This window comes from Staurois parvus, unplaced genomic scaffold, assembly GCF_062004578.1.
Source record: "Staurois parvus isolate SC_StPar_1 unplaced genomic scaffold, SC_StPar_1.0 ptg000548l, whole genome shotgun sequence".
Lineage (NCBI taxonomy): Eukaryota > Metazoa > Chordata > Amphibia > Anura > Ranidae > Staurois > Staurois parvus.
The window spans coordinates 5,302,423-5,316,995 of NW_028318344.1; the positions used below are offsets into that span (position 1 = coordinate 5,302,423).

Genomic DNA, 14,573 nt, shown 5'->3' on the forward strand with positions numbered 1-14,573 from the left:
ATTTTATAACAAGACTTAAATGCCATTGTTGGGCAGATGCGATGCAAAATAGTAAATAAAGAAGAAGAAAGATACACTGTCCTGTTGTTAACATATGTCCATGTTTTTTAAAACCACGTCTAAAGATGTAAACACCCAAAAGACAATATGAATCTGCCACTGCCGCAACAATTAACAAGACTGACACACAAGACGCTCTTTTTATTCACAACAAATAACATACAAATTACCTCATAAAGTTCAAGTGGGAAATTGCATGCCTGAAATAAAGAGGAAAATGAAATGTTTGGGGATGAAAGAGATATTAAATGGGAAATTCAGGAAGCAAAACAGGCTGATATAAACAGGGAAGAGAAGAAGGAATAATATTGGATTTATCAACCTGGTACCTCAAGATTGTTAAAACAGGAGTATGGGGAATTTAACAAAACGGGAGCAGATAGATTCTGGAGCAGCTGGACATAGGAACCAATCAGCTATTACTTTCAGCTTGTAACATTAAGCCTTGAAAATGAAAGCCAGAAGCTGATTGGTTGCCATGCACAATTACACCTGATTCTGGATGCTCCAGTCTTAGTAAGTTCTCCTCTATGAATCCAAAGCCACAGTACAGGCTTGGAATAAAAGAATTACGGAACACTGTAAATACACAAAACTGTTAAAATGCTAGTGTCCCCTTTGAAAATCAGCATTGTTACCTTAGGTAGCTGATAGTGGCATGTATGTACATGGTAGAAAGGTAGCATAACATTATTTATGATGCTGCTACACATCTGTGTCTTTTCACACTGTGTGAATGTGAAGAAAGTTGCATATTATTTGTGTGTGTCCAATTTTCCAGAAAGACTAAGGGGCTTATTTATAATGGAGAGTGAATACTGCAATCTGGACTCCATTATACTCCCCAGGGTTTCTCCATACAATGACCTGAATTTTGCAGCCTGTGGTATTTTTCAGCATTCCTCTGCTTAAAGAGGAATTAAACTCATAGATTTAACTATTTCCCAAAACAATTACATTAAAGGCATGCTGTAAATGATCATGGAAGAATGAGTGCAGCGCTATAACAGAAATCTACTTAAATTCTATATATACAGTAATCTCTCTTAATAAATAAGCTTCCCATAATCGTCTAATACAAATATGCATTCATATCAAAAAGTCCTAGTGTTATGAAAAAGTAATCAGTGTATTCCAACAAGGTCTCCATAGCCCATTAGATTCCCCCCTATACATGAGAGCTCCCCCATCACATCAGAATCCCCTCTTCATATCAGTATCCCCATCAAAGCCCTACCTTACAGCTCCATCAACATGGCAGAGGGCAGGAAAGGAAGCAGGTCTGAACAGAGGTGCACTTCTGTCCTCTCCTGAATTCTAGGGTACTGATGCATGCTGCCTATTCCAAATCAGCATCATACGTTGCCATGGGGCCAGCCAGCCAACCTCCAGCACCATAGCAAAAAATTATGCCGCGAGTCATGTCCCTGGACTAGAGCATCTTTGCTTGTTATGTTACTGGTGACTGTCCCTCCTGCACCATGGCAACCAAATACATGGTGCAAACATCAGATAGACAAAGGTTTTTAAAAATAGCAGTTCAGTCATGGTAAGGGTCTCTGTCACTAATTAAGTAGTAATAAAAAGTGTCTAGCACATTCTTTAAGTCTGTTGGCCATTCAAGTGTCCACTGTATACTATTTCCATTTATGATTTTGCTTATTGTAGCATGGGCATATTTTTACTTTAAACAATTCCAAGTATCAGCATTAGAAAAAATATTCAGTTCATATATCTTCTATGACTCAAATATACCTGTCAAATTATCCTGTAAAGATTGACCCCAGACCTAACAAAAAATACACAGTAATATATGTTATATGAAGAAGGATCAGCCCCAGTTTTTATCTTGATTTACTCACAACAAAGTGGCAATTACAACTATAGTATCTCTGCCACCTTTCTTTGGAACTATCGCCATCTCCATCTCTCCTGTGCTTCCCTAACCCTAAAAATAGAGCTACCTAAACACAACTTGAGATCTTTTTTTATTTTAACCTATGCCTGCCCCTTTTCCTAAACCCCCCCCCCCCCCCCCCCACACACACACACACAATTCCCATATAGAGACACCTAAACCCATCCCAATCTTTCCAGCGCTGTTCTACCCCTGCATATAGATACATGTAGGCCGACCTAGGACTTTTTTACCTTAACCCATCAGAATTTCCTTCCTTTTCCTTTTTCTCTTTTTCTTACTCTTGCATATAGAACCACCTAAACCAGGGGTAGGCAACCTGCGGCTCTCCAGCTGTTGCAGGACTACAAGTTCCATCATGCCTCTGCAAGTCATAGCTGTAACTGTCAGTTTTGTAATGTTGCAATGCCTCATGGGAAATGTAGTTCCACAACAGCTAGAGAGCCACAGGTTGCCTACCCCTGACCTAAACCCAACCTAATCCTCTGTTACCTAAATTTATCCCAATTTATTTTTCTTTAACAGACCCTTGCCGCTTTTTCTAACCCTTCATCTACTGTAGAGCTGAACTCTAGCTCTCCTGTGATTTTACCTTGTCCTGTACTCCCCCCCCAAACAGCAGAGCCACCTAAATTCAACCTGGCACCTCTTTTACTTTAAATCTTCCTTAGCACTCCTGTGCTTTTCCTACACCAACATCTAGAGCCATCTAAACCCAGCCTATTTTACCCAAACCCCACTCTAGCTCTTTAATTCTTTCCTGTGCTTTCCATTAGTTGTAACCACCCTTCCTGCAGTCATAAGCAGTTTTCTTTTACCATGCACTACCTTTCAAGAAGCATACATATAACACAAGGCTATTATTAATATCAAAATGAAGATTTGTCTGTCATATCTGCTGTAATACATTATACATTCTGTGCTCTCTAACAGGAAATTCTAACAGGAAATTGATTCCTGATTTTTTTGTTGTGCTTATCCATCTGTCTTCTTTTTGTATAATCTAATTAGACACATAAGGCATTCTTGATAAAGTCAATGTCACTTCCACTTGATGATACATTCCTTTAATAAATATATGTTAAATCAGTGCAAAGTGCAGCTTGTCAATGAATCAGACAATCTGTCAGTGATTTAAACGTTTCAAACATGTTATATGTTCCTCCTATTTTTAGGGTGGAACATGCAACATGTTCCAGCATCTGCACCCCTGATACCTCCCTCCTTGTGACAGCGGGTGGACCTACTGTCACAATTTAAAAACAGCGCAGCCACATAGCCGCATAATTCATTCACAGCCGACAAGTACCTTAAGTCATTGCGAATGACGGCTTGTAGTTCTCAATGAACTATGAGGACGTTGGTGATCGTTCTGGTAGTTCATTCATTCTTCCTGCTCTCAAGTAATTGCCTGCCCCCCTATGGGATACAGGCAGATGGCTATCCTGAGCCTAAGAGTCTGCAGGAGCTTGAGATTGCACCCACAGGTGCAATGCTCTGCAGGCTGCTTAGAAAAAAAATAATAAATGCACATTTTTTTTACCTTTTTTTAAAAGGTCAACAATATATATATATATTGCATGTCAGCTTAATATAATTAGCAAAACGCAGTGTTTATGGCGCTAATCCATTGTTTTTAATATATCTGCTGCACTAATAGGTTAAATTGTACTTCTTTTCGGTCATCATAATCACTGAAGTATGTCAGTGCACACCACAGGAATCGCTTATTGCAATTTTGCACTCAACAGGTGGGCATGGACAGGATCAATCATTTTACAAACAAACAAAAAACAAACATGTCTATACTTACCTGCTGTGTGCAGTGGTTTTGCACAGAGCAGCCTGGATTTTCCCCTTCTCAGGTCCCCCGCAGGCTCTCCTGGACCCTCCTTCTTGTCGGGTGCCCCTACAGCAAGCAGCTTGCTAGGGGGGCACCCTCTGCTCTGTGTGTCCATTCAGACCCGGAGCCATGGCTCGATCCCACCCCCTCTCTCTTCTCATTGGCTCACTGGCTGTGATTGACAGCAGTGGGAGTCAATAACACCTGCTTCTGTATCAGCCAATGAGGAGAGGGAGTATCAGGTATAGCCAAGACTCCAGTGCACTTCGCTGGATCAAGTGGGGGCTTAGATGAGTATTAGGGGGGCTGGGGGGATGCTGCACAGAGAAGGTATTTTTACCTTCATGCATAGAATAGCCAGTTTGGCTTTCAGTCTTTTGGTTACAGCAGTGGCCCATGTATTGTTCTCCATCTTTAGTGATTATATCCATTCTCAGTGGATCATTAGATCAAGACGGAGGGGTAAGATTTTACTACTCTATATATACTGTATATGATATTTAGGGTACACTTGGTAATGTCTCTTTGCATTTTTCTTCAGAACTGGATGTTGCTTTGAATTTTAGCATATTGGATTTTTGTAGTGTGTTTTGTTTCTGTATAATTGTTTTGTGCTTTGGATTAGTACTTTCCCTTGGATTTGAGATAAATACCATTTGTGCAGAGTGCACTCTGGATCATAACACAAATAATAGGGGATTTGGTAACAGTTATCCCCTCCCCCCCATTGAGTGTTTTTGTCCTTTATTGGCTCCACATTGAGAGGAGGGGTTTGTAGTAGTCATGTGATGCCCATTGCACACATATATTAGGATATGGGCAGGTTGTCTGCTCTAGCTCTGAGGAAGGGGACATGTCCCCGAAAACGCGTCAGTGTGCCGACATCACCAACAGTTGGATCCCTGCTACCATGTTGGATGTTTATCTGTGTTTTTTATATGCACTATTCCATTTGTTGTCTGTTAGTATGTTATTGGCTTTTAGTTTCTCTCAATAAATCTTAGGTAATATGCTAGGCATTTGAACCCCCCCGGGTGTTCTTTTTCAGTTCATGTTTGGATTCCCTTGACTTAGGAGGGCTGCACCTCCAAGATTTGTTTCGTGAGGAACTCTGATTTTGCAACATTCTTCCAACTAGTGACTGTTCCTTTAGAATTCTGGAGAGGTGGCATAGTGTTGGAATTAGGGCCCAGTGGTGATGTCCCCAGGTGAGGGGAGCAGGTTTTTTTTTACCTTTTGCTTTAGTGGCACAATCTATGTGCATACCACACTGTACCAGTGAGTCAACAGCCGTGACCCTGGTGAATGCAGCATTGTGTTTTTTTCTCCCTGACCAGCCTATTCCTTTACTTTTTATATGCACTCAAACATGAATGCAGGACTATCAAGTCCAGGAGACTTACCAGTGCGTAACTGCTAGTACATAACTGCATTGGAGCCTTCATATTAAGTGGAATCCCATTTCTTATCGCTTGTGCAGACATTACTCCGTGATTTTTGATACAATGTGTTAGAAATGTAAGCAAGGAGATGGTACTTGTACTAGGATAAGGTCCCATTCATACTTGTAAATGGGGCAGTGTGCAATCATATGCAGGAACCCCAGCTGGGGTTCCCAGAGATTAGCTGTGGGAGGTAACCCTATTGAAAGCAGTGGGAGGCTGAAAGCTCCCACAGCTGTCAAGTGTAAATGGGGCCTTAAGTGTTAAATGAGCATGATGTGTTACATGGCAAGTGCTTTCTGAATTGTTGGTGTAGCACCCTCCTCTAGTTAGGCTGCTAGGTTAAATTTAGTGTTTGGCTTCACTATAGTGAAGGGAGCAGTGATTGATTTTTTTTTTCTGTCTGTTCAGAGTTTCTCAAGTTGGGTGTTTGACTTCTCTCACCTGTTTCTGGAAGAAGCTTCCAGAACATAGGGCAGATAGATTCAAGTAGGCAGTGTGAAGTTTTCTCATGTCCCAGCCAATCCCTGCAGGGAGGCATCCAGAAGATGTCTGGGGAGGTGAAAATTGTATGGGAGAAGAGCATTATTTCCTCTCTAGGGAGGGTTCTATGTCTCTTGGGACTGCTGCCCCTGGAAGCAGCTTTGCTGAGGCAAGAAATTGCAGTTTGCACCTCAGCAGCTGCTGGGCTGAGGGATTGGAGAAGATTGCCAAAGGATTATATTTGCTGGAAGTTACTTTCTTGAAGTCCTGGTCTGGAGAAGGATCTTCGTGTCTCCCTTACTGAGGATCTACCTGTGGATGCTGGGTGGCAGACAGCTCCTGGGACACTGCGAATAAAGACCCTGCTTTGGACTATTAGTTATGCAAGTGTTAGAAGGGAACTAAGTGTCAAAAACTTCTATATAGTAAGGGGCTGCTACTATAGGTTCCTAGATGTAATGGCCATCCCCTATTACCTCCAGGAAAGCTGGCCATAGAGAAGATTAGTGAAAAGATTTTCCTCCCATTGATTGCTATCATTGTTTTGCAGTATCATGTGATCCTAAACCTCTCTCCTGTTGAGATTCTTTAGCAATAAATACTAAAAAGACATCTCCTAGACTGAGCCTGAATTGTGGGTGTGTGTAGGACTGTGCCTGGCAGCCTCTATACTATATTGGGAAATCTGGCTATATTCTCAGCGTGGGTTAGCGCCATATTAGCATTTTAATGTGTTACCTGTTGGAGGAATATTGTGTTTCAGTGCAGCTGCTGCCACAAATCTGTGTAAATCTCCTGCTTGTGCTGTAAGGATTTCTCTTGTATTTTTGTGCCACTCAAATTTTAGCATTAAGCTCTGTTAGCAGTCTTAATAGGAAGGATAAATAAAAAAAATAAGATCTGAATTACCTTTCCTGGTGAAAATGTTGCTGCAAGTTTCCTGTAGTGCTGCGAACAAAATCAAAACCTATGCACAAGGTCATGTGATTTGTGCTGAAAGGAATGATTCAAGTTCAGACTGACTGATTGTCACCTCCTGCAGTGATCAAGTAGTTAGTACCTTACTATACCCTTGTTCCCAAGAAAGGCAAGTGATTCAGGCCTTATTTTATTCTTTATTTAGCCATTTAAGCAAAGCGGCCTTGAATCAACATGCAAGATACCACTATTTAGGAAAGCCAGACTCCCATGTAAAAATGTACAGTGCAGGAGCACATTCTTGTATGATTTGGGATACTTTGTTTTCCCAGGATCCTATCAAAAGGTGAAGTGACACAACCGAAGCACAATGGCACCTAGTTGAGGACACCTGAAACTGAGGTATTGGTTGGCAACTTTATTTTTACCCTGTCTTTTTTTTTTCTTTTTCTCTAGTATTTTTACATGGTGGAGCTCTGCTAAATGTCAATACCTTGCATTTAGATGCTAGGGCCACCTGCATGTGACGTTTACTGCATAGTTATATGGGCCTATGTAAGCATGCATATTTCATAATTGAGCAATTCCTGTTGAAGCTGCAAAACACCATAGTAGTCCCTCATGCTAAAGTGATAGTGGCAGTCTTTTGTGTACAGTGTTGAACAGCTGGATTTCTGCATAGTTTCCACAGAAGGTCACTCATTCAGCTTTGACACCATTCACCAACACTTTTGTATTTTTTTTTTAGTGAATACAAGATGGAAAGGTGGTGATTTTACAATGTCCACCTCATCCAATCAGAGAATGCCTTATATTCATTGAAACATTACAAGGGATTCTGTCAATGGTGGCAGTGACGAGCAAACAACCTCCTATGGTTACAGTGTAGTAGGGCAGCTGCTCACCACTGGACCCAGAAGAAAGGGATCGCTCAGGTATGAGATGTGCATACTTACAATGGTCCAAGCTGAACCAATGCAACTGTGCAATAGTATGTATACCTAAACTTCAGCTTTAAAGTTAGCATTGGAGTATAGGTCAACTTTAAAGAATATATAAAACTCAACATTTCATATTCATGATATGTGTCTGCTGTACCACATATTTGTATGAAAAAGTAGCCTGTTCTCTTTGTATTGCTTTCTTTGTGTGAAATATCTGGTGTTCCTGCCAGTCCCTCTGTTTTCCTATTAAAAACTTACCACAAATTCCCTTCTGCAAAATGTACAGATGAGAACTCAGATGGAGTCCAAACTTCAGTACTTTTTCCAAGCTCATGGTAATACTTCTTCAACAAATGGTGATTTGGGAAACACACATATGCGTCATTCAGGGGAGTCTCTCATTCTACGTATTTAGAGCTTGGAAACTACCCATAAACAATTTTTGGTCAGCGCAATTTTCATGGATCTCCAGGTAATTTGGGAACTGCTAAACAAAATTCTCCTGCATAACATTATACAGTAAGTGACCTATTCTAAAATGTGGTAGAAATTCTATGAGTGGGGAAACAAACTTTGTAGGATACTGGCACATGCACTTGGGGATGCAAGGATGCACTCATGCGTTCCAAACAAAGACTTCGGGAAGGAAGGCCTGGTTCATATTTCAATGGCAATAGCTAATAGAGTACAGGATTACTATGATAACTCAGGGTAACTCGAAGACCTTATTTCGACAGAAGAATGGGGCTGGGCCCTTAAAAACACTAAACCACAAAAGGCCCCTGGCCCAGATGGTTTTCCCTTGACATATTACAGGGTATTTTCCAGAATCTTAGCATGACCATTTACTCAGGGCTTCAATTCCCCCTAGATGGAAAAACCTCTCCAAAAGATACCCTAAGGGCCAACGTTTCTGTACTTCAAAAATAAGGCAAGAACCTCACACAGATCGGTAATTTCCAGCCCATTTCACTACTGAATCTTGATCTAAAACTTTTCACAAAGACCTTAGCAAATAGATTACTACCATTAATCTCACAAATTGTCCACTGGGATCAGGTTGGCTTTGTTCCGCTGCAGGAAACTAAAGACAACACTATGAGAGCCATCAACACAATTTATTGGGCACACTCAAAATCTGTTCCTATGATGTTACTTTGGTGCTGTCTTTCCTGGGGGTGGGTGATAATTCTCAGAAATGGATATCGTCAATCTAGTCCCACCAAACGGCGATGGTTAGGGCCAATGGGACATAGTTGGCCTTGTTTAACCACTGTAATGGTATGAGGCAGGGCTGCTCTCTCTCCCCATTCAGATTCATCTTGACCCTGGAGCCATTTCTTTGCAGGATCAGGTACAACCCCAATATTACAGTCATTGCAACAAAACCTGGTAAACATAAGGTAGCAACATATGGTGACGACTTACTGTTATTCATAACTCAGTCCCTGACTCCTTTGCCTAATTTCATGAGGGAACTCTGGACCTTCAGTGGGGTCTCCAATTTCCAAGTCAACTTCTTGAAGTTGAAGGCTTTAAATGTCACCCTTCCTGGTTCAATAGGCTTAAGGAATTAGGTGGCATTGTATTACAGGATGTCATTAAATACTACAGGTACAGTCATATAATAAATCGGTGCCAACCAGACTCATTGAGCAATCTTTTTTTACATGCTTATTAGGAGGTTTTCCCTGGTTGTCTCAAGATACCCCACAAGCTCTCTTCACCCACTCAATGATTGAGGCTACCCTTCAAGTCCTTCACGGTTCTGTTTTGGTGGTCTCGAGTCCGTCACATATGACTCTAATAATATCATGTCCATCATTTGACCTGGGAGTTACAGATGGGTCCTTTCTTACCTCTCTTAGAGAACAGAAATTGTATGCACTCAGGCCTTGAGTCCATCACATGTTAGTACAATAATATCCCATCTGTCATTTGGATCCTTTCCTACCTCTCTTAGGGAACAGACATTTTGTGTACAACACTTCTGGCCAGGAGGCCAAAATAAGTTTGCTCCCCTTGTGGAAAAAGATGCAGTGGAGATAGTTTATATATCATAACTGGGGTAACATGAGGTACCTTGCCACTCCCACAAATTTTGAGAGTTTCTGTTTAGCAGAGGACCTAGTGACACACGGCCTTTTACAGGCCTACCATATATCGACTCATCCTCCCAATCTCCCACATATATAGCTAGGTGGGAACAACTCATAACTGGGGTAACATGAGGTACCTTGCCACTCCCATAAATTTTGAGAGTTTCTGTTTAGCAGAGGACCTAGTGACACACGGCCTACCACATATATAGCTAGGTGGCAACAAGATTTACACACTACTTTTACAACCAGCAACAAAAAAATAATTATTTAAATGACACAGAAGACCTCGCTTTCGTATAAAACTCAGGGGATGGGCTATAAGATCCTCACTAGATGGTACCAAGTCCTATTAACCTTACAGAGGTTGTTCCCACAGAGTTCACCATTGTGTTGGTGATGCCAAGAAGAGAAGGGCGCAATGTTTCATATCTTCTGGTCTTGCCCCGGGCTCATGGCCTTTTGGGGCCAGGCTCGCCATTGGATCTTCAAATTAACGGACGTTAAAATGCCAATGAAAGTGGCAGCCTTCCTATTACATTTACCACCTATGTCTCTGAAGCCAAATGAAACATGCAGTGCCACTCTAAGCTGAGATCTCCCTACTGGTTGCAATGTAGGGAGCTGGCGTCAGTGCACAATTCAGAGGTGTAAGAGCAGTATCAAAGAGAAGAAAAGGTGCCGCTCACTTACCCAGTGCATTAGTACGTAGAAGAATGTGGCCAGCGCTGCTCCAGCCACGCACCCCTGACATGTTTTTCCCCACTAACCAGGGCTTGGTCACAGAGGTTTGGCCACTGGGTTGGTGAGCGGCTCCTTTTCTTCTGTTTGAATTTGTCTCTGAAGCACTATAAACACTCCCTTTTACGTCATTTGTTAAATGCAGTCTTGCATCCCGTTGTGTTGGAAGCACCCAACTGCCCCATGAATCCACCTGTGATTCACCAAGATTAACGAGACTCACCAAATGGGGACTTTGAAGGTCACAGCCAATAATAGGAAAGGACACTGTAATAAAACATGGTATTACTGGATGGAGTTCACATGCTCCTCTGAGTATAGAGACCTCATGGGTTCCTAGGATCACTTCCCATTGTGCCTCTTTCCAACCCACTGAGGGTATTTAAAACTAGACCTCTATTACACAGTCAATTGGAAATCGCACAGTTCCCTTCTTCTGTCCCTGTCTTCCCTTGCTGGCTTCCTTTCCTGTGCCCCCCCTTTTTTCGTCTTTGCCTGTATTTCTTTGGTTACAGCCCCATTCTGAGTAAACCTAACTTGGCTATATTTTAGTATGTGTAAGGGAGGTCTCATTCTGATTTGTGAGTCTTGTGAATGTGTGTTTCATGGAAACATGTCCTTTCCAGATTGCTATGTAGATTAACCCTTAGCTGAGCTTCTGTCTGTATCCCATAAAGTCCATCCGGTGTAACTGGAAATGCTGCTGATACGGGGCATGATAGGATGCAATGTACATGTTTTTTTTGCATTGCTTACTATGTACCCACTTTCAGAGGTTGCACCAACTGTATACAAAAAAACACTGTCCACACTAGGCATGAGTGCACAGTGTGGTCAGTTTTCTGGCTGTTTTGGGAGCTAATTGAATGATCAGGCTTGTGCTGACATGCACCCCCTGCAAACCATTCAGTGGGACGATCAGTGTGCTGGTGCTTCTCTTCCCCTAACTCCTTAGGCAGCTGAGAATAGAGGCCATGTGATCAATTATAATAAAAAAAGGGGGAAATGGGATTTATAATGTTTTTATATGTATACACAATTTTTTTTTGCCTTTTATTTCTATTTTAAACTCAATGTGTTATTTTACAGGTGAGTATTTACATATATTTTATTGGATACTGGTAGTCATTTAGATACATGATATTATATAAGACCCATTTCATTTAATATTGCAATTTCCACTGTAGATATCTTACCATGTTGAGCTTCAGTATGCTTAAATCAGCTAAAAAGAACTATAACTTGTTATATAAACCTATATCTGTGCAACAAACCATTTGTCTCAGATGTGCAAATAGCTACATGGCGCAAGGGAACTATCTACTAACCTCCATCCACATTTCTTTAGGATAAGAGTGAAATCTTCTTTTGGATTTGTAAAGGTAACAGTCTCCTTTGTTCTAAAATAATATACCTATAGCTTAACTATAGAAATGGGGTTATGTGTCCCTTTTGGCTGCATTTTACACTGTCCTTTATTTATCAGGTCTAGAAGAAATGTTTAATTCTCCATAGTTATATACTTTACATTTATAGATCACTGAAGAGAATAATGTATAACTACAAACATGAGTACATTTACTCTGATTCAGTACACAAATCTGAGCATGAAGACCAAAAGATACTGTTCATCCTGAAATTACATGGACCTATTGTAATATCACATTCTGCATGGATCTGTAGATGTGAGTAAAGGTAAAATATAGGGGTAAATTACACCTGCACCTGTGCCCAAATCCCAAGATCTGTAATTACAAACCTGGGACCCCAGGAGCTATCTAAGATATCCACTACTGTCTGAGATTTTTCTGTTGACTTATGTGGGTTTGCCAAAGAAAAAACAGGCCAACTCAGCATAAGTTGTCTTTGCTGGGTTGCCCAATAGTATCCAAAGAAATTAATATGTTATTATGTGTGTTTTATAGTGTATGTATAACCAGAATATCTTAATTTTGAATATAATGTGGAAGAATTAGTACTGTTGTGTATATTGCTGTCTACATTCCTGCTAGAGAAATTTGCCCAATGTACCATTTCTGTTGATCACTGCCTCCATTAGAGATAGTAATGGGAATCAAAACTTTTTGAGTTGTCACAGGAACAGGAGCTGAGAGAAAATCTGTAAATGAAGAAATATGCTGTGGCGACTACTACTTAACATCCCTTCCTTTTAGAGAGATTTCCTTTTACGTCCTGAGGTATCTATCACAGGAAGTAAAGTGAAACCTCCCCAATGGTACACAGACACCAAAAAAAAAAAAAAAAGCACTGACAGGGATCCTAACCAATCCATATGCTATGCCCCCCCCCCCCTCAAAAAATGGCTTTGCATTCACTTTATATTTCAAAGGGGTCTGAGCACGTGGCTACTTGCCCCTGGACATACATTTGCTTCAATCACATGTTGAAAAATTAAGTTTCCCCTCCAGGTTCTTAAGGCCCAATGGAAAGTGTGAAATGCTTGCTGAGCACAATACAAGAGAAGTGTTACTATGAAACAGCACATTTCTGGATCTGATTTAAAGAGGTGATGGTAATCAACACCCAGCACACACCATCATCCTTTAGTTATACAACCCTACATTTTACAACTTGCAAACATTTTAGGTAAGTGTAAAAACTGTTATATCTGTAGATTTGTAAAAAAGGAATGTTATGCTCCTAGAAATAATTATATAAACAAGGTACTGGCACCACCTAAGCTTCTGCCCTATGGTGTGCATGGGCAAAGCCTGTACCTCAAACTTTTGCCGAAGTCCAAAGTCATCTGGGTCATCAGCTATGGGCACATTGTAATACTCGCCTTCTTCTTGGTTCAATAGCTTGTACCTGAGAGAGACATGCGGCAGACAGACAACCAGGACCAAAAAAGGGGGTAACACAGTGAGAAGGTGGCAGAGCAAAGAAATGGTGTGGGAGGTTTGAGTTGATCAGAAATCCATGGATGAGGGATGTTAAAATAATTGAAACCACATAAATAGCATTGTGTGTGATTTTGTGGAAATATATTAAAAACATTTTAAAAAGTCCAAATCAAATATGAGAAAATTATAAAATCAAGTAAATAATTCAGAAAATGAGGGCAAATAAAATTAGATAAACACAGAATGAACAAATATAAAACAGAGAAAGAAAGATAAGGAAAAAAAAAAGAAAGGAAAGTAAGGTAGGTATTGGTAGAAAATTGCATTTGTGATTGATGTTCCATATATCTGCATTGCTTTGTTTATATTACAGCTTGACGATTCACGGATAACCTACATTACAACTTCAGCCAACACAATCACCAATAAGCTCCACAGAGACACAATATTGTTCATTGAGTCTGCTACAGTGCAAAAGAATACAGACAATTACCAGCCATCTACAGCATTCTTCATAATTTCTGAGACACCAAAGGACATGGAGCCCATGAAGTCATTCCGCGATGTACGGTCCCAGTCCCAGACTTCCACAGAGAGACGTCTGTCTTCATCCCCTGACTTTAGAGAGCTTAGGAGGACAAAATTACAAACAAAATTATCACTCTACTAAACAGTAACAATGTTAGCTAAAAAAGAAATTGAAAGGGTATTTTCACTTTTAGAAAAGTTACACTCCCCTTTGCATCCCTAATACGCTAGACAGATGTAACCCCTTCTGCAATCAATTTCTAAGATGATACACAGACTAAAGCTATTATACATGCCAAGAATTTTCTCCTTCAACCCATGGGATGATCGAAAGAATATCAGTAGATTATTCCATCCACTCAAAACAGCATTGATCAAAGAATCTGTACTGTTGGCTACTGCATTCAAGCAGCAGCAGTATCCCCACCTACTTGAATACCAGTGACTGCATCTGATTGAATAACGTCACTTTTTGGCCAACACTTTTCCACCTGGGTTGATTCTTAGTCAAGTTTTGTTGAGCGAGGTGCTGCTGACAGGGCCACCCACGACTAGAATTTAATTCATTTCAGTAGGAACTTAGATTAGATACTTTATTATTATTGTATTCAATACAAGAAAATTGTACATGGTAACACCTCTGACAACAGCAGCAAATACATGCATATACATATCCACAAACACATACATATGCACCAATATTGAACACCTATTAAATATAAACAATTGCCCA

The 14,573-nt window shown here is 40.6% G+C and overlaps 1 protein-coding gene across 2 annotated transcripts in view; it reads right to left on the minus strand.

Annotated features, from left to right (window-relative positions):
• The window catches only part of PRKCG (protein kinase C gamma), a 470,455-nt gene that overhangs the window by 65,650 nt on the left and 390,232 nt on the right, over positions 1–14,573 (minus strand). Inside the window, exons 7-9 of one of the 2 annotated variants that reach the window (XM_089690976.1) lie at positions 13,806–13,940; positions 13,187–13,277; positions 231–260 (exon numbers count right to left, since the gene is read on the minus strand). In XM_089690976.1, coding sequence (XP_089547102.1) covers positions 231–260; positions 13,187–13,277; positions 13,806–13,940 — 256 coding nt within the window. The remainder of the gene's footprint in view (positions 1–230; positions 261–13,186; positions 13,278–13,805; positions 13,941–14,573) is intronic. The other variant, XM_089690977.1, reaches the window with a different exon arrangement.